Source organism: Bos grunniens, chromosome 9 (assembly GCF_055505025.1).
Source record: "Bos grunniens cultivar Pamir isolate PY7600 chromosome 9, Bosgru_T2T1.0, whole genome shotgun sequence".
NCBI classification, from domain to species: domain Eukaryota; kingdom Metazoa; phylum Chordata; class Mammalia; order Artiodactyla; family Bovidae; genus Bos; species Bos grunniens.
Genome location: NC_141173.1, coordinates 51,405,321 through 51,431,341, shown reverse-complemented (window position 1 = coordinate 51,431,341; position 26,021 = coordinate 51,405,321). Strand labels below are relative to the sequence as shown.

General features: G+C 42.5%; 1 protein-coding gene across 9 annotated transcripts in view; it reads right to left on the bottom strand.

The window, feature by feature from the left end:
• Positions 1-26,021, bottom strand: part of FAXC (failed axon connections homolog, metaxin like GST domain containing) — a 70,190-nt gene that overhangs the window by 15,160 nt on the left and 29,009 nt on the right. For all 9 annotated transcript variants that reach the window (XR_015133080.1, XM_086317612.1, XM_086317610.1 and 6 more), the window contains one exon: positions 4,622-4,738. Coding sequence is in view for 8 of the 9 variants with exons in the window: in XM_086317612.1 (XP_086173738.1) it covers positions 4,622-4,738 (117 nt within the window). In the remaining variant the exon portion in view is untranslated. The remainder of the gene's footprint in view (positions 1-4,621; positions 4,739-26,021) is intronic.

The window sequence follows — 26,021 nt, the reverse complement described above, 5'->3', positions numbered from 1 at the left end:
CTCCCAGCATCAGGGTCCTTTTCAATGAGTCAACTCTTCGCATCAGGTGGCCAAAGTATTGCATCAGTCCTTCCAATGAACACCCAGGTCTGATCTCCTTTAGAATGGACTGGTTGGATCTCCTTGACATCCAAGGGACTCTCAAGAGTCTTCTCCAACACCACAGTTCAAAAGCAACAATTCTTCGGCACTCAGCTTTCTTCACAGTCCAACTCTCACATCCATACATGACCACTGGAAAAACCATAGCCTTGACTAGATGGACCTTTGTTGGCAAAGTAATGTCTCTGCTTTTTAATATGCTATCTAGGTTGGTCATAACTTTCCTTCCAAGGAGTAAGTGTCTTAATTTCATGGCTCCAGTCACCACCTGCAGCGATTCTGGAGCCCAAAAAAATAAAGTCTGACACTGTTTCCCCTGTTTCTCCATCTATTTGCCATGAAGTGATGGGACCAGATGCCATGTTCTTAGTTTTCTGAATGTTGAGCTTTAAGCCAACTTTTTCACCCTCTTCTTTCACTTTCATCATTTCTTTCTTCTTCACTTTCTGTCATAAGGGTGGTGTCATCTGCATATTGGAAGTTATTGATATTTCTTCTGGCAATCTTGATTCCAGCTTGTGCTTCTTCCAGCCCTGCATTTCTCATGATGTATTCTGCATATAAGTTAAATAAGCAGGGTGACAATATACAGCCTTGACGTACTCCTTTTCCTATTTGGAACCAGTCTGTTGTTTCATGTCCAGTTCTAACTGTTGCTTCCTGAACTGCATATAGGTTTCTCAAGAGGCAGGTCAGGTGGTCTGGTATTCCCATCTCTTTCAGAATTTTCCACAGTTTATTGTGATCCACATAGTCAAAGGCTTTGGCATAGTCAATAAAGCAGAAATAGATGTTTTTCTAGAACTCTCTTGCTTTTTCAATGATCCAGCAGCTACAAGTCTCCCTAAAATATCTGTCTATGTTGGGGTTCAGACTCATTTTTCTAAAAAGAAATGGTAATATTTATTTTGTCTGTTAAGATTCAGGTTGTCATTCTTTCAACTACTTCTAACTGGGTCTGGGATACCTACATTGAAAATGTATATGAACATGCCAAATGGCTCCATTCTTATTAATAGGACAGCCCAAGTGTTGACTCTATCTAGACCAGGATCAAAGTTACTTCCAAATGTAACCTGATTCTTTGACTCTTGCTTGGGCTGCTGATTACAGTAATTCTTTTACTGATATTTAATCTCTGCCTTTTAATCTACTTGTCTAGTTTGTTCTTTCTAAAGGATACAACGGCTTCCCAAAGTAACAGTGATGCAGAGATTCTGGTCACTCTTCAAAATGGACTCCCCTGATGTTCCACTCTTCTCACAGATACAATCTTGATTTAGAAGCTCTCCTTAGTGGTAAACTATCTTGAAAGTAATAATCGTAATCATTTTATTCTTGCTCTTTGCTCCTTACATATGTAACTGTATAATGAATTTTGTATCTAAGCAGCTTGAGACATTTAAGTTACTAATGATTGTTCATGCTTCTAGTTTTTACTGCCTCCTCTAGCTATTACTCAGGGCTCCTGGATCAGAGACCCTCAATATGAGGGTAAGGAGAGTATGTTGCCTCAACAATTTAGGGTCTGTGCCCCTTACCAGCAGGAAGAAGTTACCAAAAGATTGCTCCACCCCTTTCCCTGGCAACCATATTCTCCTAAAAGAAAAAGGGAGGAATGAAAGAATTAAAGCTTGGGCAGGCAGTCCAAAGCCCTTTAAGGAGAATGTGAACAGTCGCTGCTCATGCTTTCCTTGAGCCTTATGCAACAATGTATCTTACTTAAGAACTGGCCTTTCTTTAGGTCCAGGAACTAATGATCACACAGAACATCTTACTCATGGAAATGCTTTTCTTAAACTCTATGTTAATGATTGTAATTGTAACAGATCTTGGCTGGGAATCTGTTTCTCAAGACTTGTATCCCTAATTAACAGCAACAGTATATCTCATTCAGAGACATTGCTGGAACTGTTCTCCCTGGCTAATCTTGTGCCAAAGTTATCTCAGGATGTATGCCTTGGGAAAGTGTCTGGGGGAACTTACAATCTTGAGGTATCCTTTTTATCTATTCTTAGCAGCTAGTTGAGAAGTATATGCTGCTAGGTCACTTCAGTCATGTTCGACTCTGGCGACCCCAGAGATAGCAGCTCACCAGGCTCCCCCGTCCCTGGGATTCTCCAGGCAAGAACACTGGAGTGGGTTTGCCATTTCCTTCTCCAATGCATGAAAGTGAAAAGTGAAAGTGAAGTCACTCAGTTGTGTCTGACTCTTAGCGACCCCATGGACTGCAGCCTACCAGGCTCCTCTGCCCATGGCATTTTCCAGGCAAGAGTACTGGAGTGGGCTGCCATTGCCTTCTCCGGAGAAGTATATAAGGCCTCACTTAAATCTGTGAGGCAGGTACTCTCCTGACCCCTTCCAGTGCCTCTTGTTGGAAGCTTTCTCTATCCCTGTTACTTTAATAAAGGGAAACAGTGGAAACAGTGTCAGACTTTATTTTTTTGGGCTCCAAAATCACTGCAGATGGTGACTGCAGCCATGAAATTAAAAGACGCTTACTCCTTGGAAGGAAAGTTATGATCAACCTAGAGAGCATATTCAAAAGCAAAGACATTACTTTGCTAACAAGGTTCGTCTAGTCAAGGCTATGGTTTTTCCTGTGGTCATGTATGGATGTGAGAGTTGGACTGTGAAGAAGGCTGAGCGCCGAAGAATTGATGCCTTTGAACTGTGGTGCTGGAGAAGACTCTTGAGAGTCCCTTGGACTGCAAGGAGATCCAATCAGTCCATTCTAAAGGAGATCAGCCCTGGGATTTCTTTGGAAGGAATGATGCTAAAGCTGAAACTCCAGTACTTTGGCCACCTCATGCCATGAGTTGACTCATTGGAAAAGACTCTGATGCTGGGAGGGATTGGGGGCAGGAGGAGAAGGGGATGACAGAGGATGAGATGGCTGGATGGCATCACTGACTCGATGGACGTGAGTCTGGGTGAACTCCAGGAGTTGGTGATGGACAGGGAGGCCTGGTGTGCTGCGATTCATGGGGTCGCAAGGAGTCGGATACGACTGGGCGACTGAACTGAACTGAACTGACACAAAACTTTGAGTAACTGAGGTTGTCTTTGGTCCCAGAGTTAAATCTTCTCCTTCGGAGACCACGAATCTGGCAGTACCATTCACCATAAGCTATCAGAATCTCCAGGCAAGAATACTGAAGTGGGTTACCATTCTCTTCTGCAGGGGATCTTCCCAACCCAGGGACTGAACCCAGGTCTCCTGCATTGCAGGCAGATTCTTTACTGTCTGAACCACCAGGGAAGCCCAAATATTGAAGAGTAACCACCCAACATGGGGCTTGACCGCATGACCCTGGAATTAAGAGTCCCATGCTCTACTGATTAAGCTACCAAAGCCCTGATTAACTCCTCTCATTCCCCTTCCCCAAACCAAAATATAGAACCTTGATCCCCACATTCCTAACACCAGGTACTTGCTTAGGTACTGTTTCAAACCAGAGACGACTCAAAGTGGTTTCCATTCATCCATGCAGAAGAAGCCTCTCTCAGAGGCCCCAGCAGCCATGCATATTCCAATACTCCACTCCAACACACACACACACACACACACATACACACAAACTAACACACATGACGATCTGGTCCCTTAACATCAACCCAGGTTGAGTTGACTTTCCCTGCCCCACTGCCAACAAGAACTTGACCCCTGGCAACCATCCCCATCCCTACCCTCACACATATGTTCATACTCTAGCTCTGGCCCCATTCAGCCCACTTTTATTCCACCAGTTTAGAATTATAATTCTCACAGGCCTACATCAAGATCACACAACAAAGATACAAGATTGTATTTCTTTGGTCAAAACGTACTATAATATCAATAATAATACCTCACATAGCACCAGACTTACAAAGAATCTGTTGACATTTTTTCCTCATTTTCCCACAAAGTTCTTGAATTTTCCAGCTCTACTACTCTCCAGGTATGATCTACAGACACCCAACTGGAATAGAAGGGAGTGTTTTGAACTTATGACACAGAATCCTATGTACCTATATCCACATGTGAACTATCTGAGACCAGTCTGTACTCAAAAGGAGAATGCGAGATAGGCAGTGAGTCCATCGCGACCACCCAACCTCAGGTGCCGCAGTGCTGGATAAACCAGAAACTGGAAAGCCACCACCATCCAAAGGAAATTAAGGCAGACTGACAAAACTAGGACACTAGGGGACTTTAAGTCCTGTTTCGGTGACAAGTATGAAATCCACTAGGTAGGCTGCTGGAAGAAAAGCCCTTGTGTAGAACGTGGCAGGACTTGTGTCAGCTTTGCTAGGAACATGGTTTGTGCAGGATGACAGGCGAGAAGCCCCATCTCTCCTCCTCTGCCTCTACCAATCCTGACACAGAAAACCAACCTTGGCCCCGGACACCACAGCCTGGTGTCTCCACAAAGCACAGCCAAGCTCACAGGCTTGGGCCCAGAATTCTCCACTGTGCTGCCCCCACCCCCGGCCCCCAGCAACTCCCCAAACCTGAGAGCTTCATAGGGCTTGCCTTTAATCAGCCGTTCAGGTCTCGTCCCAGGTAAGGTCCACATTGCCTGGGCCAAGTGTCCAAAGACAGTAGCATCGAGGGTGGAGAGCTTGGGCCCCATGATGTACTTCTTGTCACCTGCAGCAGAGAAAGAGAGAGGTCACTGGCTGGCCCTTGCTGTCCTGCTAAGTCACAATGGCATTCAGCATCTTCCATCATACATCTGCTTAACAGAGCATCAGAAGCTTTGCAAAACCAAATGCATGCACCTTCTTTTACCAAAAACTAGAAACAAAGGTAAAACAAACAATTCTGTGATATATCAACTGATATGATAGCACAGCAGGGAAGTAACTGGGAATATACCAAGGTAAGCGGATGAGGGAGGGGGTTCATGGAGAAAAGGGAGAACTGATCACCCCTAGAACCCCAGAGGCACCTCCTTGTCTCCAACTCCAGTTGTTAAAGCTTGAAATGCTTAAGAACATCTGGACATTTGCTTAAACCATCTCAAGTCAAGCACAGCCAGCCTCGGCACTTACTTTATTAAATTAATACATTTCCTTGGGGAGAACCAGAACCCTAAGCTACTTAGGAAGTCTGGAGGAAGCAAGGCTCTGTATGATGTCTCCATGGTCTTGGCAAGGTTCTCACCACTGAGCACCAACAGGAAACAAACATAAAGAGAAGCTTTAAAACTTCAGGATAAAAAGGCGGCCCAGGAGGAAATGGATCCATCCTCCTTCACATCCTGGTTCCACTGTTATTCACTATGAAAGCCTGCTCATTAATCAACCTCTCCAAGCCTCGGTTCTCCCATCTGGAAAAGGAGATGATATTAAAGGTATTTCCTAGGACCACTGTGGGGATTAAATTTCATAACACATGTAAAGCACTTAGCACCAAATCTGGGTAACTCATCAAATACCAGCACTCATGATAAGAGCCCTTCTGTTTTTCCAGTCTAGTCCATATCTCACCCAAAGCTAAATCTCTAGGACATTCTTTTCATAGTGACACTGCCTTTCACAACTTTTAATGATTTATGAAATGGGCTATGAAATACAGTCCAAACTCAACCTGTAGTCCAAGGCTCATCACATTCTGCTCCCACCCACATTCCGGCTTTGCCCCTCACCCTTCTTTAACCCAGCAGGCCTGGGACAGCCCCATTCACCAGCCCACTTCATGCTTCCCACTGCTACACCTCTGCTCATGCTGCACCCACACATCTCCTTGCCCTCCCAAAACCCATATGTGCCCCCTACTTCTCTCCATCTCATAAACTATATTCATCTTTCCAGCACAAGCCTTCTTTCAAAGCCCTCTCATGGCAATGGAAGCTTTCAGTCAGACAGCTCTCTTTCAAATTTCACTTTTACACATACGACCCAGATTCAAAGGGAAGAAAACAGGTTAAAGGAGAGCTACAATGGCTTCCTGGCTCCCCTGAAATTTCCTTAAACTGCTAAAAGGAAAGAGTCTAAGGGAAATGCTAGAGTACAATGTGAAGTCTGTTGTAGACTCCAAAAATTTGGGGGAGCAAGAGGAAAAAATGTACATGAGTTTTATAAAAACTTAGGAAACCTAAAAATAGAGCACATAAGACCTTGATAAAAAAAAAAGAAATAACCATAAATATAATCATTTGAATCCATACATCAACTAATACATATAGCGTTCAGCCCAAATTTGCTTTTTGGCTCAGAACATTAAAGCTAGAAGGACCCTGAGTTATTAATAACAACAGAAACAGACTAAAAATGCCAGCACCCAGTCTCCTGACTCCCAGCCTGATACTCTCTGCTCTGCACAAGCTGCCACAGAAAGCTTCATCTATGAGATAAAGACCCCAAGGAACAGCAGGAGGGCTAAGCTGTGAATGTTTACAAAAGGATGCTTTTCATCAGGAGGGAATACAGAATATAGAAGGAGAAAGGAAGAAAAGTCTAAGGGTTTTTAAAGGTACTTGCCCCCTCCCTCAAAAAATGAATAGAATTTAGCATTCATGGTAGACACACAATTATACATGTATACACACACACACTACAGTTATAAATTTAAAGATTATAAAAATACTCTGTTATTAAGAAGTCCTCAGAGTACCCAATGGCAGGAAACTTTAAAAAAAAACTTTCCTAATTAATTTTTTAGTTAATTTTAGACTTATAGAAAAGTTACAAAAATAGCAGTTTCTGTATACCCTTCAACTAGCTTCTGCTAATATGAACAGCTTAGGTAACCATCAAAAAAGCAAGAGAGTTCCAGAAAAATATCTGCTTTATTGACTATGCCAAAGCCTTTGACTGTGTGGATCACAATAAACTGTGAAAAATTCTGAAACAGATGAGAATACCAGACCACCTGACCTGCCTCTTGAGAAATCTGTACGCAGGTCAGGAAGCAACAGTTAGAAGTGGACATGGAACAACAGACTGGTGCCAAATACGAAAAGGAGTACGTCAAGGCTGTATGTTGTCACCCTGCTTATTTAACTTATATGTAGAGTACATCATGAGAAACGCTGGGCTGGAGGAAGCACAAGCTGGAATCAAGATTGCCGGGAGAAATAGCAATAACCTCAGATATGCAGATGACACCATCCTTATGGCAGAAGGTGAAGAGGAACTAAAAAGCCTCTTGATGAAAGTGAAAGAGGAGAGTGAAAAAGTTGGCTTAAAGCTCAACATTCAAGAAATTAACATCATGGCACCTGGCCCCATCACTTGATGGCAAATAGATGAGGAAACAGGGGAAACAGTGTCAGACTTTATTTTGGGGGGGCTCCAAAATCACTGCAGATGTTGGCTAAACCATGAAATTTTAAAAGACGCTTACTCCTTGGAAGGAAAGTTATGACCAACCTAGACAGCATATTAAAAAGCAGAGACATTGCTTTGCCAACAAAGGTCCATCTTGTCAAGGCTATGGTTTTTCCAGTGGTCATGTATGGATATGAGAGTTGGACTATAAAGAAAGCTGAGCGCCGAAGAATTGATGCTTTTGAACTGTGGTGTTGGAGAAGACTCTTGAGAGTCCCTGGGACTGCAAGGAGATCCAGCCAGCCCATCCTAAAGGAGATCAGTCCTGAGTGTTCATTGGAAGGACTGATGTTGAAGCTGAAACTCCAATACTTTGGCCACCTGATACAAAGAAGTAACTAATTGGAAAAGACCCTGATGCTGGGGAAGATTGAGGGCAGGAGGAGAAGGGGATGACAGAGGATGAGATGGTTGGATGGCATCACTGACTCAATGGAGATGAGCTTGAGTAAACTCCAGGAGTTGGTGATGGACAGGGAGGCCTGGTGTGCTGTGGTCCATGGGGCCGCAAAGAGTCAACATGACTGAGCGACTGATCTGAATGGAAGCAGGCAACCACAGTACATTTATTGTTGCTGTCGTTGTTTAGTCGCCCAGTCGTGTTGGACCCTTTTGCAATCCCATGGATTGGGATTCTCCAGGCAAGAATACTGGAGTCAGTTGCCATTTCCTTTCTCCAGGGGATCTTCCCAACCCAAGGATCAAATCCATGTCTCCTGCCTGAATCTCCAGCTTTGCTGGCAGATTTTTTACCACTGAGCCACCAGGGAAGTCCCTCAGTACATTTACCAAAACTAAGAAATTAACATCAATATAATTCAATTAACAGTGCTGTACCCTTCGTTAAAATGTTAGTGGTTTTTCAACTAATGTTCTTCTCTGCCTCAGGATCCCACGTTGCATGTAGTTGTCAGGTCGCCCTAGTTCCTCAGTCTCTCCTTGTCACCCCCGCCCCCACCTACCCCACCACACAGCCATGCCCTGCAAGATCTTAGTTCCCTGAGCAGGGATTGAACCCCATATAGTGAGCACAGAGGTTTAACCACTGGACCGTCAGGGAAGTCCCTCCTTGTCTTTCATAACCTTGACATTTTTAAAGAATACTGATCAGCTATTTTGCAAAATGGTCATCAACTTGGGTTTGTCCAAGGTGATTAATCATTAGAGTAGTCATCCATATTTACAAATGCTCCTGTGATGGTTATTTCATATGTCAACCTGACTACAGCATGGGGGGCTAAGTGATGTGGTCAAACATTATTCTGGGATTTAGGCAATGGCACCCCACTCCAGTACTCTTGCCTGGAAAATCCCATGGACGGAGGAGCCTGGTGGGCTGCAGTCCATGGGGTTGCAAAGAGTCGGACACGACTGAGCGACTTCACTTTCACTTTTCACTTCTATGCATTGGAGAAGGAAATGGCAACCCACTCCAGTGTTCTTGCCTGGAGAATCCCAGGGACGGGGGAGCCTGGTGGGCTGCCGTTTATGGGGTCACACAGAGTCAGACACGACTGGAGTGACTTAGCAGCAGCAGCAGCAGGGCAAGATTAACATTTAAGTGACAGTCTGAACAAAGTAGCGCACTCTCCCTCGTGCAGGTGGGCCTCCTCCAGATAGTTGAAGGTCTTCATATGACAAGAGGGCGGACTCTCCCCGGAGGAAGAGAAAATTCCTACTACCTAATTGCCTCTCAACTAGGACAGAGGCCTTTGCTGACTTCAGACTTAAATGGAAACACTGGCTTTTCCAGGGTCTTGAGCCAGTTCTGCCTGGAACTACACCATCAGCCCTCCTTGGTCTCCAGCTTGCCAACCCCCTCTGCAGATCTTGGTATCTGTCAGCCTCCATAATTGTATGAACCCATATAAATTTATTATATGAGAGAAACAGACATGGATAGGTCCAGATATCTAGATCTGTATCTCCTATTGGTTTATTTCTCTGGAGACCCCCAATACCCCTTCTCAGAGCATCATATCAGGAGGTCCATAATGTCCATACGTCTTATCACTGGGGATATTAACCATGACCACGTGGTAAAGGTAGTATCCATAAGGTTTCTTCCCTGTAATGTCACTAGTTTTCCTTTTGCAGTTAATAACCTTGGGGGAGAAACTTTGAGACTCTATCACTATCCTGTTTCTCCTCAAACTTTGGCCCACTAATTTTAGCATCCATCAGTAGACATCAAATGAAACAACTAAATACTGTGGAGTTTGCCTAATCAGGATTTTCTATTGCTCTATTACTTCTACATCTATTGATTCAAATACTACTATTCCCTTCATCCCCCTTTTACTGACATATTCAATTATTTATATAAGCATGCACTTGTCAATATTTCTTTTACTCCAGTAAAGAGTAATCCAGTACTCTCCTTATTCCTTATGTTGCTCAAATTGTTCCAAATTTGGTCTTTTGAGCTTAGCAGGAAGTATTTTTAAGAAAAAGACTGAATTTAGATTAGATTCTGGTTCGAGATGAAAAGGCCAAGTCAAAGTCTCAAGTCTGTAGCATCCCCAGGCTTCCCCAAGTGGGCCCAGTTCTAACTACTGGAGGGTTTCAGCAAAAATAGAACATGAAGGGCCCTTCTGAAGGGCACTGAGGGAGAAGGCTTGGGTGATGAGGCAACTCCAGCTTCATTTTCATGTGTAGAGATGCACAGAAGCAGTTGACAGTACTCCCATCACCACCTCCCATCTCATCCTTCCTCAGATAACCTCCACTGGCCTAACTCAACACTTCCCTAAGGCTCAGATCACAGGCTCCCTCCTCCACTCCAGAAAGGTTACCTGCACCGTCCAGTGCCGAGCACCTCTCCTCTGTCAACCCCCAGAGGCACATCTGCTTAGAGCAGGGCTGCTCAAAGAGCAGTTTGGGACCAGCTGCATCAGCATCACAAATGCTACCTATTGAATCAAAATGACTGAGAGTGAGACTGGGAGAGAATCTGTGTTTTAACAAGCTTTTGGGTCAGTGATTCTTAGAGAGCCAGCAATTCTTGGACCACACTTTGAATAGTGCTGTTCCAGATGATTCTCATGTACAATGAAGTTTGAGAAGTGCTGGTCTAGACTAGAGTACATCAGTGTTCTTAAACTCAAGCATGCATCATAATCCTCTGGAGGGCTTTTTAAAAATACTGATTTATCTCCCACAAATCCCCAGGTTTTGGATTCAGTAGGTATGGGTGGGACTCAAGACTCTGCCTTTCTAACAAGAGCTCAGGTAGTGCTAAGGCTGCTGGTCCAGGAACCACACTTTGGGAAACACTCACCTAAATCAATCATTAGGTAATTCACACATGTCACCTCATAGTCTTATTTATGTGTGTGTCCTATCTCCTCAAGTAGTGTTTAATCTCCTTGAGGGCAGGTAACCCTCTTTTACTTTTCTGTCCATCTGATATCTATCATAGTAGAAATCATCAAATAAGGTGTTGATAGCCTTAAGTATTAACCACCTTTATCCCTAGTGGCTTAGTGCTAAAGAATCCACCTGCCAACACCTGCCAATAGGTTAGATCCCTGGGTCTGGAAGATCTCCATTGGAGGTAGAAATAACAACTCACTTCATCATTCTTGCCTGGGTAATCCCATGAGGACAGAGGAGCCTGGCGGGCTACAGTCTGTGGGATCACAAAAGAGTTGGACACGACTGAATAACTAAACAAGAACAACAGCAACTAGATTTAAGTATGCTTGATCTCTGTCCTTTCTTAGCATAGAGAACTCCTGTAAGGATTTTAAAACGTAAAAATGTGAAAGCATTTTGCAAACTACAAGGTACTATTCTAACATATGCAATTATTTTACACTCATCACCAATAATAGAACAAGTACTATTTGTGGGCAGAACGCTCCAACTTTCCTCCCAGTAAAGAAATCCCTTCACCCACTTTCTGACCAGACAGTTCTCACACCCAAGCCCTCCAGGAACTTATCCATCATTTCCTGGGCAAGGCAGGCAATTTTATGGTTAGTCAGTTCCTTATACTGAGACAAAATATGTCTCCTCGGGACATCTACCATTGATTCCAGATCTTTCCTCTGGAAGCACACAAAGTATTTATGGCCATATTTACTCTACATGGCAGGGCTTCTCTGGTAGCTCAGTGGTAAAGAATCCATCTGCCAATGCTGGAGATGCAAGAGATGCATATTTGATTCCTGAGTTGGGAAGATCCCCTGGAGAAGGAAATGGCAACCCACTCCAGTATTCTTGTCTAGGAAATACCAAGAACAGAAGATTCTGGCAGGCTACAGTCCATGGAGTTGCAAACAGTCAAACACGACTTAGACATTAAACAACAACTCTGCACAGCACTCCTAGGAAAATTAAATCTCCATTAACATGCTTCTAGGTAAAAACTGATGACTTGTTTTCACACGTATCACTGTAGGATAGTGAGCAGAGTGTTTGGGAAGCAGCTACAGAAATGAACACAGAATTACATCTACTTACTGCCTTACTAATTCTGTTCCCAGCTTTTACCGGCCACTATCAGCTCCATTTCTGCCATTTAGCTAAATTTCCAAGTGCTGTAAGTGGCAAAAAAGACTGGCTATGCAGGAAAATATTGCTCTAGAGAGAAATTAAAAATTAATAGTCAAAAGACTTTCAGCACTCATTTTTCTATTAGTCTAAGAATAAATGATAATTATATGTTTCACCTACTTAGTGTTCCCTATACTTGAGCACCAACACGATTTATAAGCAGATAATTCCAGTGAAGTCAATGTCGATATCATTCCTTTTCTAACTGTCCCTCTCTCAATTAACTGAGACTAAGGACTATTGAGAAAGAAAATTTTGAGTACCTACCCCAAGGATGGCACAGATCCCAGTAACCTTCCAACCTTCAAAGAACACACACTTGAAGTTCTTTTTCTGCATGAGACTCTCCCAGAGGGCAAAGCAGCAGGAAATCTACGTTCTAGTCTCTCTTACACTCTTGTCAGACTTCTCTTTGTCAGAAACAATAGGACAGGCCACTTCTTAAAAAGCTCTTGTTCATATTCCCAGCATACTCTAAAATCACTGAATGTGTGATTCTTTCAACTGCAGGGGGTGCTATCTTATATAAGAGATGATTAACAGTCCTTATGGGTAAATATCAGAATTAAAATCATTAACTTTTACAACATTCTGACATTTACTGCTGCTGCTGCTGCTAAGTCGCTTCAGTCATGTCCGACTCTGTGTGACCCCATTGATGGCAATGCACCAATTGGCTTACACTCTGGGAAAAAATTAAGGTGGTTGGGGGTGGGGGTGGGGGGCAGGCACCAGAAGAAGCCCCTAAATTTAATCGCTCCTCAGATTGCATTCTGGAAGGCAACTAGATACTCCTATAATCTTCTACAGAATTCCCTAGAGGAACACACAAGAGAATTTTTTTCAGTGTACATGCATTATCTTGACCCCTTCCCTAATTGCCATCTCACCTCTTCCTCCCGATTTTCTCTTTGTTGATGTCCCTGCTCTTAAAATTTTCTGTGGATCAAACAAGGATGCACATACATTCTCCACTATAAGGACAGGATTGCACTTGCTCTTCTGAACTTCAGTCCTCCTATTAATGTGTCTGAACACCTTCTGAACTCCACACTCAAAGCATTCATGCACATACCTTGTAATTTTAAGGAAGTGGGACAAAGGAATTGCAGCAGTCGTAGAAAAAATTCATATATGGGAGATCTAGAGTAGGAAAACATTTCCCAGGAGGAGGCAAATACCTGATTAGCTTCACTTATTATTATAATTTAATATCACTAAACAGCAGCTTCTGGAAGTTTTCAAGAACCATAGCTGACATCTCTAACAATGACGCAGCGTTACTGACTCACTGATGATCGGCCTTCTTATTTATCTCTCTTCTTGAAGTTGCTGCAATATTGCTGGTTTTGGGTCTGATTAGACATTTAACTGAAATAGTGAGATTTGAGGAGTACAAAAGCTCTATGTATCTCCCCAGTTTCACTTTCCCAACTACACCTTCTAAGGGTAAAGAATATAGAACACCCCAAGTCAAATCACTTCCCAAGAGGCTTTCTCCTTAATTTCATTTCTGTCCTGGCAGTTCTGTATTTGGGCAACAGAGGAGGCAGCTGTACTCTTTATTCAATAAAGACTATCTGGTTGCCCTCAAATATGATTTAGTTAATAAAATAACACATCAGACTGAATTCAATGTCATGTTGAAGTTTAAAATCAAATCCTGTTGTAAGGAACTTATCCTTCTTCTAAGAAAGTTGAACAGAAGCAGATTCTAATGGCAGGTTTTGTGTTTGGCCATCAGGGTCCTGCAAGCAGACTCCACATTCCTGGAGGATTTTTCTTCATGTTATGGACCCCAGGTTTCACCTTAGCTGGAATCCAGGATCTTCAACCATTCTCAAACATTTGTTTAGTTGCTAACCCGTGTCCAACTCTTGCAACTCCATGGACTATAGCCAGCCAGGCTCCTCTATCCAAGGGATTTCCCAGGTAAGAATACTGGAATGCATTGCCATTTCCTTCTCCACTCAAACATCTGAGCAATCACCAAAAATTGGTGAGAATCTTTAACCACCAGAACTGTTTAGCATCCGGCCAGAGTGGTAGACCTGATTCACACAATAGGCACAGGTCCCTTGGGATGAAATCAAACTGCTATCGACCTCATCTTTCTGAGGAATTCCCTGGCAGTCCAATATTAGGACTCAGTGTTTTCACTGCTGGGGTCTGGGTTCGATTCCTGATCTGGGAATGGCAAAAAAAAAAAAAAGGAATCTGATTCCTTCTCAGATGATATACCCATGAGTATGCTGGGTATCACATCAGAATTCTGTGTGCTGTGTCTTTTCAAGCATAGGACTCAGTCTTTAGCTCCTACCCTGTGGGAGACCTATTACTCCCCTACTGAACCCCTTGTCCATGTATCCTGACCATTAGATGGTTAAGAATGTCCCACAGAACTGTCTCCCCAAAGCACACCACTTTCTCAAAGATCACTGAATCCAGAGACAGAAACCTCCTGTGAGTCAAGCTCTATAATCTCGGAAGAAATCCGGGTTTATTTACAGCCAAGACAAGAACACTGCTAAAACCAGAATGAGTGGTAATAAGTGTCTCGGAAGACACTGAAAGATAAGATTCCACTTCCAAAAGATGTAAAATCTTTTATCCACATAACTTAAGGCAACAGAGATTTGGTGCCTATTGCCCATCACAGCAGGATAAGCACCCTTTCCTCTTGCCAACCCAGCTGTACCCTTCATGGTTCAGCAATGCTCAAAGAGGCTCATCCTAGTAGGATTAGGCTCATCCTAGGATTAATGAGATTGGGGCTATGTAGGTGCGTTTTTTATTGATGGCTACATAACAAATTTCCTCAAAAATTTAGCAGCTTAAAAGGCCAAATATTTATTACCTCACAGTTTCTGTGAGTCAAGAATCCAGGCAGCTTTCACTGGGTGCCTCTGGCTCAGGGTCTTTCACAGGCTGCAATGAAGATGTCAGCCAGGGATGCAACTAGAATTATCACACTAGGTGAAGCAAGTCAGAAAGAGAAAGACAAAGACCATACAATATCACTTACATGTGGAATCTAAAATATGTCACAAATGAATTCATCTATAGGGGCTTCCCTGGTGGCTCAGACAGTAAAAAAAAAAAAAAAAAAAATCTGCCTCTAATGTGGGATACCTAGGTTTGATCCTGGGTCAGGAAGATCCCCTGGAGAAATGAATGGCAACCCACTCCAGTATTCTTGCCTAGAGAATTCCATAGACAGAGAAGACTGGCAAGCTACAGTCAACAGGGTCACAAAGAGTCGGACACGACTGAGCAACTAACACACACACACACGAAACAGAAACAGACTCACAGATACAGCAAAGAGACTTGTGGTTGTCAAGGGGGAGGAGAGGTGGGGAAGGGGTGGACTGCGATTTTAGGTTAGTAGATGGAAACTATTACAAATAGAATGCATAAGCAACAAGATCCTACTGTATAGCACAGGCAACTATATTCAATATCCTGGGATACATTATAATGGAAAAGAATATAAAAAGGAATGTGTATATATATATAACTGAGTCACAATGTTATACAGAAGAAATTAACACAATACTGTAAATCAAATGTACTTCAATAAAAAAAATAAATTAAAACAAAAAATCCCAAATATTGGGGAAAAAAAAAAAGATGTCAGCCAGCCTGCAGTTATCTCAAGGCTTGACTGGGGGAAGACGCTTCCCAACTCACTCATAAGGTTGTTAACAGGACTATATAGCACTGCTGGATCCTGGCTATGAGTTCCCGCCACGTGGGCCTCTCCACCACGCTGCTCACGATGGTGTAGACTTCCATCAGAGCAAGTGAAAGATCAAGGGCAGGAGAGACAAGATGTGCAAGACAGAAGCTACCATTTTTTTTAAAACCTAATCTTAGAAGGGACATCCCATTGCTTCTGCCATATTCTGTTTGTCAGAAGCAAAGCAGTAAGTTCAGCCTGTGCTCAAGGGAAGGGGATTACCCGAGAGGATGAATCCTGGGAGGCAAGGATCACTGGGGCATCTTGGAGGCTGACGACCACAGAAGGAAAATATCAGCACAGCATTTAGAAGTGTTTACAGGTTAAATGTCATGATATCTGTAACTTTAAAACATTTCCACATCAAGAAAAAATAGTTGAGGTAGGTATGACAAAACATTATTAAATAGAAGTCATGGTTATAAAGCTATTATTTGGACTATTAAATACTATTCTACTTCTCTGTGTGTTTTACATATCATGCATACATCATATGTATAATATATTATGTTTTATTATGTTGTATATTATATAATTAATGTATATACACATGTGGGGCTTCCCTTGTGGCTCAGTTGGTAAAGAATCCGCCTTCAATGAGAGAGATTCTAGTTCATTCCCTGGGTTGGGAAGATCCCCTGAAGAAGGGAAAGGCTATCCACTCCAGTATTCTGGACTGGAGAATTCCGTGGACTGTATAGTCAGTCCATGGAGTCACAAAGAGTTGTACACCACTGAGAGACTTTTACTTTCTTTCAAATACACATGTATATTATTATAAAAGTACATACATATTACCATATGAGGGTAAGTACTATGTATTGTATTACTATTTGCCTAAGCACACTGGAAATGTGCCATAAATGTCAGCTCTTAATATTATTTTGATTATATGCAAGACACAGCTCTGGGTACTTGGGATTGTGTGACTAACAGAACAGACAAGGTCACTGCTCTCATGGAGTCTACATCCCATGGAGAGATGATAAACAAATCAATCAATAAATAAGAAAGCATCAGCCAGTGATATGTGCAATGCAGAGAATTAAAGTAAGGTGATGTGATAGAGGGTGACTGACAGTTATGTTAGACTGGTGGTCAAGGAAGGCCTCTCTGTGGAGGTGACAGTTACCCAGAGACATGAATGTCAAGAAGGATCTAGTGGTGCACAAATCTGGAGAAGGGAATTCTAGTCAGGGAAAACAGCTAAGAGAAGTATCACAAGGTCAGGGTAAGCATGGTGTGTTTGCGAAGTAGAGAGAAGACAACTATTGTTTTCACAGAGTGGGCAAAGTTTAAGAAATGAAATTGGAGAGTAGACTTATGGACATGGGGAGAGGGGAGGAGAGGGTGAGATGTATGGAAAGAGTAACATGGAAACTTATATTACTGTATGCAAAATAGATAGCCAGGGGGAATTTGCTGTGTGGCTCAGGAAACAGGGGCTCTGTATCAATCTAGAGTGGTGGAATGGGGAAGGATATGGGAGGGAGGTTCAAAAGGGAGGGGATATATGTATACCTATGGCTGTTTCATGTTGAGGTTTGACAGAAAACAACAAAATTCTGTAAAGTGATTATCCTTCAATAAAAATATAAATTAAAAAAAAAAGAAGTGAAATCGGAAAGAAGGCAGGACCCCAGCAGGTGTACAGCAAAGTGTTAAATATATATATATATATATATTTTTTTTTTCCCCTTATAGGCTTATAGGTTATTATAAAATATTCAGTATGGAGTGGGATTTAAAGATCTACTGTCTGCATGGCATTATCTTGTGAATATTTTTCTTTTCTTTTAATCATTCAGGAACTGGAATCTGAAACATTTAAATACATGGGCCTGCCATGCGGCACTAGTGGTAAAGAATCTGCCTGCCAATGCAGGAGATGCAAGAAACACAGGTTCAATCCCTGGGTCAGGAAGATCCCCTGGAATAGGAAATGGCAACCCGCTTCAGTATTCTCGCCTGGAAAATTCCATGGACAGAGGAGCCTGGCAGGCTACAGTCCACGGGGCCGCAGAAAGTTGGATACACACACATACTACATTTAAACATAAAGTGACTTTTCTCAGGGAAGAAACAATTAGAAGACCCCCAGGATGAAGCAAAAACCAGACTGCTTCTGTCAGAATGACATCAACCAATTTGTGCCGCTAAATAAGCCATAAAGATTCTAAGAATTCAACACTGATTAGCATTTCATTTTAATCTGCTAAGTAACTTTTTTATTTCATTAATAATCAACACATTTTTACCAACTGAGATAGCAACGATGAAACTAGAAAAGAAATCAGCCACAACTCAAGGCCACAGCTGTGTAGTCCCCATAAGGGTATAAAGATTTTAACAAGAGCAGGGCCTGGCCCCACCAATCAATCCCGGGCTATTGAAGGTGGCCAGGCCCCCCAGGCCTCCATTGCTCCCTCCTTCTGGAAGCCTGGAATGGATGTGATGCCTGAAGAGAAGAGCTGCTGCTCTCTGAGGATTGGAGCTAATGGCCCTCTCCATTAGAAGCTGCAGCAATTCAGTTACTCAACAATATGTAAAGATCTTTCAGAGTACATGGATCACTTCACTTCAGTCACATCAGATTCCGGTATGAATCTGTACAAAGCTTAAGTTTTCACAGGAACCCCATCAATCCAGATAAAAATAAAATTTATGGTTTCCAAGTCAAATTATTACTATTCTTGCAGGTGACTTTAAAAATAAGCCGCCAATGCACAGACACAGAAGTTGTCCTGAAGCAAAATAAATGCATTTTCATTAGCTAGCTGCACAGCCCGAGACTGGCTCCCTAGCCTCTCCGACTCCCGTTGGGCTTTCTCATCTGAAATAACTAAATCCCACGGGTGCTGTAAGACTACAACATCTTCAGGATGCTGTTAAAAATACTGTCTAAAATTTATTCACACACACACAAAAAACCCTTGAAGTCTGCATAGTAGGTCTGTGACATGGAGAGAAGGAAGGAGTAGGCCAAGGCCCATGCAGACAGACCCAACCAGGGTCACCCTAACCAAGACACAGTTCCCTCATGTGGCCCCTTCCCAGAACACACAGCCGCCCTTCTCTCTGCCCTATAGTAAATGACAAACATATTTGAATCACCTCCTGGATTTTAAAAATACCTTTCCCAGCCCTGATCCTAATAAGCAATGAAGGCTGAGAACCACTGTCCTAGACAGGCCCCTGTAATTTGCAAAGGGCTTAGAATCTACATTAGGAAACACTGCTTTGAGGTTCCAGAACATACCTTATAGTGTCTGTTATATTCTTCTTTATCTGTGGGTTTTCTCTTTCAAGCTAGATTGACAGGCATAATTACTCCTGTCTTTGTTCTCCTCCTCTGCCCTCTGTTCAGTTACTCAACATATGCTAAATATGCTAATATGTACATAGATATAACCTAATGTTTCTCATCTTTTTCTGCTGCCAGTTGTGAAGACTCTGCCCTGCCACTTTCACTGGGAGGCATGGCGTGTGGCTGCTGCGTGCCAGCTAGGCTCCCAGCCTCAGCCTGAACGCCTCATGAGAAGGCAGTGCAGCTTACATGATGCAATTAAACAGGGTAGGATGAGCAGCTATTAAAACAGCCTATTCCCAAGCTCTCTTAAAAAACAAAAAACAATTGTGCTACTGTCCAAAAGCCTTGGAGTAAAAATCACTTCAAAAGAAGTAGAAGGTTAGAAGAGAGGTTTATCGGAAATCAACCTTGTTCAAAAAGTAGATTTAAAAACAAGGGGCACAGAGTAAATGCAGATCATTTAAAGCACCCTGCTTTTGGAAGTCATGAGTGGCAGCCCAAACATAAATCTCAATCCAAGAGATGAACGAGAACATGAGTGAATAACTCTGCCTCGTCTTATAACGTGGAAACCCGCCTCTGCTCTTTTCTCTAGAGAATGAATACAAAATTATCAAACCATCAGAACTGAAAGGATCCCCACTACAATTTCTAGTTAAGCTTCATATTGCCTGTGAAAAGACTCCCCGGCTATCTGGATGGTGGTCCTCACCCTCTTGGAGCACATAAAAAACAGTGGCTCCGACCACATGACAAATGTGTGCGTGCACGCGTGCTAGGTCGCTTCAGTCGTGTCCGACTCTTTGCAACCCTATGGACTGTAGCCCACCAGGCCTCTCTGTCACAAGCCCTTCTAACTGTAGATGGGTCTGTTCTACAGTGCTGTCACACCCTGAGCTGCCATCTGTTGTCATTTCACCTCATACACACCCCTCTGCCCTCCTTTCCTCTGCCCAAACATGCCCATCACCTGCAGTAACACCTAAGGCACCCTCTTAAATAACGGAAAAAAAACTAGTTTATGACCCTTATATCTGCAATTCTCCAGACTATGCCCACTTTCTTCCTCACAGGAAATTATCTTGAGACTAACCACCTTCCTAATCACCCTTCTCTGGATGCACCCAGGTTCAGCCACGTTCTTTTTAAAAGATGGACCTCAGAACTGAGTATTGCATCCTTTGTTCAACAAACACTTGCTAAAAGCCTCATATGTGCCAGGGGCTTGTTCGGGCTCTAGAGACAGAAACTTATCCACCAGGCCTGGCACCCAGTCCAGCTGAGGAGATAGTCAAGCCTACCATTCAGAGATAGTACAGGAAGTGCTCTGGGGGAGAAAGTACCAGGGGCCTGGGAGCAGGGAACAGGCTCTCCTGACACAGTCTGGGAGAAAGTTCCAGAAAGGCTTCCTTGAGGAAACAACTTAATCCAAGACATTATGCTTTGTTTAAACAGGCTACGTTTTTATTAGCTTCTTTGGAAGTCCATCATGCTGGTGACATATTGAGATTGAAGTCAACTAAAATCCTCACATCTTTTTTCATATATCTCTCCCCACCCTGTATTAGTGCAATTCAATTTGAGGTCCTAAGTATAGAATTTGACATTTATCCCTACTGGGTTTCTCCTTGTTATGGTTGACAGTTTTGATTCCTGATTTTTCCATCCAATTTTTAGCTATCGTTCCACTTGGAGTCATTTAAAAACCATTAAAAAAAGTTGTCTTTGAAGTTGTCAATAGATCTCTGAGAAAAGACAAGAGTAGCATCCCTGGAGATTCAGGGGATATCAGTCCCTTAATGGGTACTGTGAGGACACAGATACTCAACCAAGCGCACATCCACCACCAATTAATCCAGGGGGTTTCCAACTTTTTTCTTTGGTAGGGGAAGTTCTCTATCAAACAAAATGAAACAGATTCCCAATACACAGAGAGGTAACAGAGGAGCTGATCTAAGTGAAGAAAGGGTAGAAAGAGTCCAGCCATCAAGGGATCCCTCTCCCCCACAACAAACCACTCAAGAAACCTTGGTGGTACCATAGGCATCCATGAAGCGGCCTTTGAAAATGAGCCATCTTCCACAAGCATATCATGAGAGATGGTCTCCAATTTCTTGAAGAAATCAAGAGATTGTCTATCCAATCAGTTGGCCCAGCAAGTCAAGAAAAATAAACAGCTGATCCTGAACAACATGAATTTTAACTGCTGCAGGTCCACTTGTATGCAGATTTTTTTTCAATAAATACACTGTTCACATATATGATCCGAGGCTGGTTGAATTTGCTGATGTGAAACCCACAGATACAAAGACCCAACAACGGGGCTTGAGCATCCGCGGATTTTGGTATTAACAGCAGGTCCCGGAACCAATTTCCATGGACACAGAGGGACGACTGCAATCACTTTTTGATATGACATTCGCAATGAACCAATAATAGTCCTTCAAGAAAACCAGCCATCTATTCAATAATTCATTCTAGTGTTTTATTTCGTTATGAGAATCTACTTTCTCTCTCCCTCTTTTGGAAACAAGGATGATTTCCTATCTCCATCTTCTGACATTTTTCCTAGCCTCCTCATTTCTGAAAGAGTACAGTCAGAATTCTAAGATCACATGGGGAAATTCTTCACGTCCTAGGATACTGTCAGCCTAGAAACATGAGCTCCAATATACTATAAGCTTCCTGAAAGTGGACACTCTTATACCGTTATTATTCATCTTTGTTTCCCAAGAGCCTAGCATAGCAGCCAGTGCATAATTGATACAAAAATAATGTTCAGGTCGTTCTCCTGTTAGTCTTTAGTTGTTTAAAAATCTTGAAATGCTCTCTTTTGACCTTCTCACTTAATTTAGATTTCAATTCAACTTTTTATGTAGAAGCAAATTATGAGTTGAGTGTTGATTTTATCCTTGCTGTCACTTAAGTTTGCATCCTTGAAAAAAAAACCTTTAAATGTTCTGAGCTCTCTTGCAAACCACAATCCTCAGTCTCCTGACATTACAGCTCTCTGCTCAGCTCTTTAGAGCACCCTTTGCAGTAGTAACAATTTCATTGGGTATGCCTGTGATCAAAGAGAAAGGATGAAATGCATCATTCTTTCTGGAGAAAAATGCAAATTACTTACAAACGATCCATAAGTAGCCACCTAAGGATAAGCCAATTTATACGTGTTCTGTCACGGTTAAACCTTCAGCTGCCCTAAGAGAAGGGAAAGCTGACAATATAAGGGGGCAGATAAGGATGAAGAAAAAGAGAGTGGTGAGTGCCTAGTAACTTAAGCTTCCTGTTACCGTATCAAACAAAAACCAAGCACTCTGGACAAAAAAAATCCATACTATTAATAATCATAATCAATGTTTCAGCATTATAATCCTCTTTATAGATAAAAATTTTCATAATTTTTTTTTTTTTAGGAAAAACCCTGAAAGGCTTAATTATCTAGTAATTACAGTCGTCCCTTAGGATATCAGTTAAAGGATTCCCACATATACCAAAATCCGCAGATGCTCAAGTAAGTCCCTCAGTCATCCCTCCATATCCACAGGTTCCACATCCACAGATTCAGGTAATCACATGTCCTAAACATAGTACTACAGGATCCAGGCTTGGCTGAACTGCAGATGCAGAAATCAGGAGGATCTGGTTTCCCTGGGGGCTCAGCAGTAAAGAATCCGCCTGCCAGTGAAGGAAGATTCCACACACTGAGGAGCAACTGAGCTTCTGCACCACAATTATGGAAAAGCTGTACTCTAGAGCCTGTGCCCCACAAGAGAAGCCACTGCTGTGAGATGCCCGTGCATTGTGATGAAGAGTAGCTCCCACTTGCCACAACTAGAGAAAGCCCATGCATGGCAAGGAAGACCCAGCGCAGTCGAAAATAAATCAATAAATATCCCCAACTCATTCACAGTCCCTTACAAAGAGCTGAAGGCAGCTACGCTCCTACAGTCAGACTCATACAGTCCTGAGTCAAAGGCATTACCCTTCTGTCTGCATTCCAATCATTCCAAGTACAGTCTCCCATGTAAGGTCTCCAGCCGTGGCTCCAATTAAAATAAACTAAATGTATATATACATTTTTAAAAAGAACATTCTTTCATAGGATTTTTCAGTTTCCACCTAGAGAGCCCAGGCTTATTTCTGATCCTGCCTCTTAAAAGCATTCACAGATTTCAAATTTTGCTCAGAAAGTACCCTCAGATGCACAGATCCTGGAGCTCCTCATTGGCTGGCTGCTAAACATCTCCAGACATTCATTCATTCTTCTCCTTCATTCATCCAGCAGGTATCTATTGCCCACCAACAGTGCCCAACTGAGCCTCATAACTGAAATTGTATTCTTATTATTCTATCCCCTATATGATTATGTCTCCCAAACCAACTCTATTTGCCAATTATTCATTTGCTTTTCCCATAAGTGCTGTGTCACTATGCAGGGTCTATAAAGGTGCAATCAAAAGCAAAGAAACACTAGAGTTCAGTCATCTGTGCTGCTTCATTATGATCAGATAAATGCACGGCTCCCTGAAGACCCCTTCATAACTGTATGAATTACTACCTACACCCCCATCCTGCAGACTGTTTGCCCAGCCTGAACTTGAGGGGCAGTCAGAGATATGAGAAGAAACTCGGTCCAGCTTCATCCACCCCCAACGCCCACACACGAGGAGCTACCACTTCACCTTTCCTTAGTTCCGGTCCACCTGACAAAAGCTGCTTTCCAAAAGCTTCATATTGCAATCAGGCGCTTGAGAACCACGAAACAAGGACTATAAAACTGCAGTCTGGCAACAACCTAAGGCACATTCCCCAATGAGGGAAGTTCTTGTACTGCAGCTACAAGATCCTCACCCCAATCTATTTCTTACCCAGCCCAGCTTCCTGCTCTGCAGTCCCAGCACTCTAAGACCAGTTCTCTTATAATAAAGTCCATATGTGACAAACGCATTGCTAACATCATACACAACAGTGAAAAGCTGAAAGCATTTCCCCTAAGATCAGGAAAAAGGCAAGGATGAGCACTCTTACCATTTTTACTCAACAGAGTATTGGAAGTCCTAGCCACAGCAATCAAAGAAGAAAAAGAAATAAAAGGAATCCAAACTGGAAGGGAAGAAGTAAAACTGTCACTGTTTGCAGATGACATGATACTGTATGTGGAAAATCCTAGAGATGCCATCAGAAAACTACTAGAGTTCATCAATAAATTCGGTGAAGTTGCAAGATACAAAATTAATATACTGCATCACCACTTCTGCTCCATAGCAAGCCTTTTCAGTCTGGACAGATGGAACCCCAAAAGTATTTCAGGTTCAAAAAGAGTTAGAGATTTTTCTATTACTAGTCACAAAGCCTATATATTATTAATCTTCTATATATTATTTATGGGCTTCCCTGATAGCTCAGTTGGTAAAGAATTCACTTGCAATGCAGGAGACCCCAGTTCGATTTCTGGGTTGGGAAGATCTGCCAGAGAAGGGATAGGCTACCTACTCCAGTATTCTTGGGCTTCCCTTGTGGCTCAGCTGGTAAAGAATCCACCTGCAATGCAGGAGACCTGGGTTTGATCCCTGGGTTGGGAAGATCCCCTGGAGAAGGGAAAGGCTACCCATTCCAGTATTCTGGCCTGAAGAATTCCACAGACTACATTCCATGGGGTTGCAAAGAGTTGGACGTGACTGAGCAACTTTCACTTTCACGTATTATTTATCTAAGAGCTAAGTGATCAGTTGAATATCCATATATTTGAAAAACAAAGTTATTTACAAATTGAAAAATAAACAAATTTTAAATGATTTTATTTTTTAGTTCAACAGCAAAATACAGTTGTTCTGAAAAACTATACCACATTGTAACTCTACATGCTGATAAGAGTGACATGAAGCATACACATGGCAAGTGACTCATTTTGCTTCCTTTGAAAGAAGAACTACTTTACATCCCATTCAGTTCAGTTCAGTCGCTCAGTCCTGTCCGACTCTTTGCGACCTCATGAATCGCAGCACGCCAGGCCTCCCTGTCCATCACCAACTCCCGGAGTTCACTCAGACTCATGTCCATTGAGTCAGTGATGCCATCCAGCCATCTCATCCTCTGTCGTCCCCTTCTCCTCCTGCCCCTAATCCCTCCCATCGTCAGAGTCTTTTCCAATGAGTCAACTCTTCGCATGAGGTGGCCAAAGTACTGGAGTTTCAGCTTTAGCATCATTCCTTCCAAAGAATTACATCCCATTACTCTTTATTAAATAGCCAAGATTACACACTGATGTTTATTCAAATAACCAATAGATCTGACTTTTTGACATGTGCCAACCCAATGGCAACAAGGACTCTGAAAAATAAAGATGCCCCGAGCCATTTTCATGAATCAATAAAGCCTCGGACCAGGAGGGAAACGTGCATTTCACTTTCACTTTAGCCTAATACAGTTGGCTGGAAACCAGCTTGTTTTTCTCACTTTCATTTACAAATTCTACTTTATTATTTGGCTCTTTCCATTGTTGTTGTTATTGTTTAGTTGCTAAGTCCTGTCTGACTCTTTCACAATACCATGGACTGTAGTCAGCCAGGCTCCTCTGTCCATGGGATTTCCCAGGCAAAAATGACTGGAGTGCCTAGCCATTTCCTTCTCCAGGGGATTTTTCTGAATCAGGGATCAAACTCACATCTTCTGCATTGGCAGGAACATTCTTTACTACTGAGCCAGCAGGGCTCTTTCAATAGCAGCTCCTAAAAAAGAAAAAGACCTTTTCTCCTCAAGTACTCGTACGCTTAAGCTTGGAGTTTTAATACATCTCCTTGTTGGAAGTCAGCCTCCTAAGGACGAGTATGACTTCAACTCACAAAGCCCAGGAAACTGATTTCAATGATGAGACTCCATAGTCCATGCTGCCCTCAGCCTCCAAGAGCAACATCATAAAACAGCTGGATATTATAAGTAAGCTATATCCTGGGTGAAGGGAAAAGTAGATGCTTTCTGCCTCAT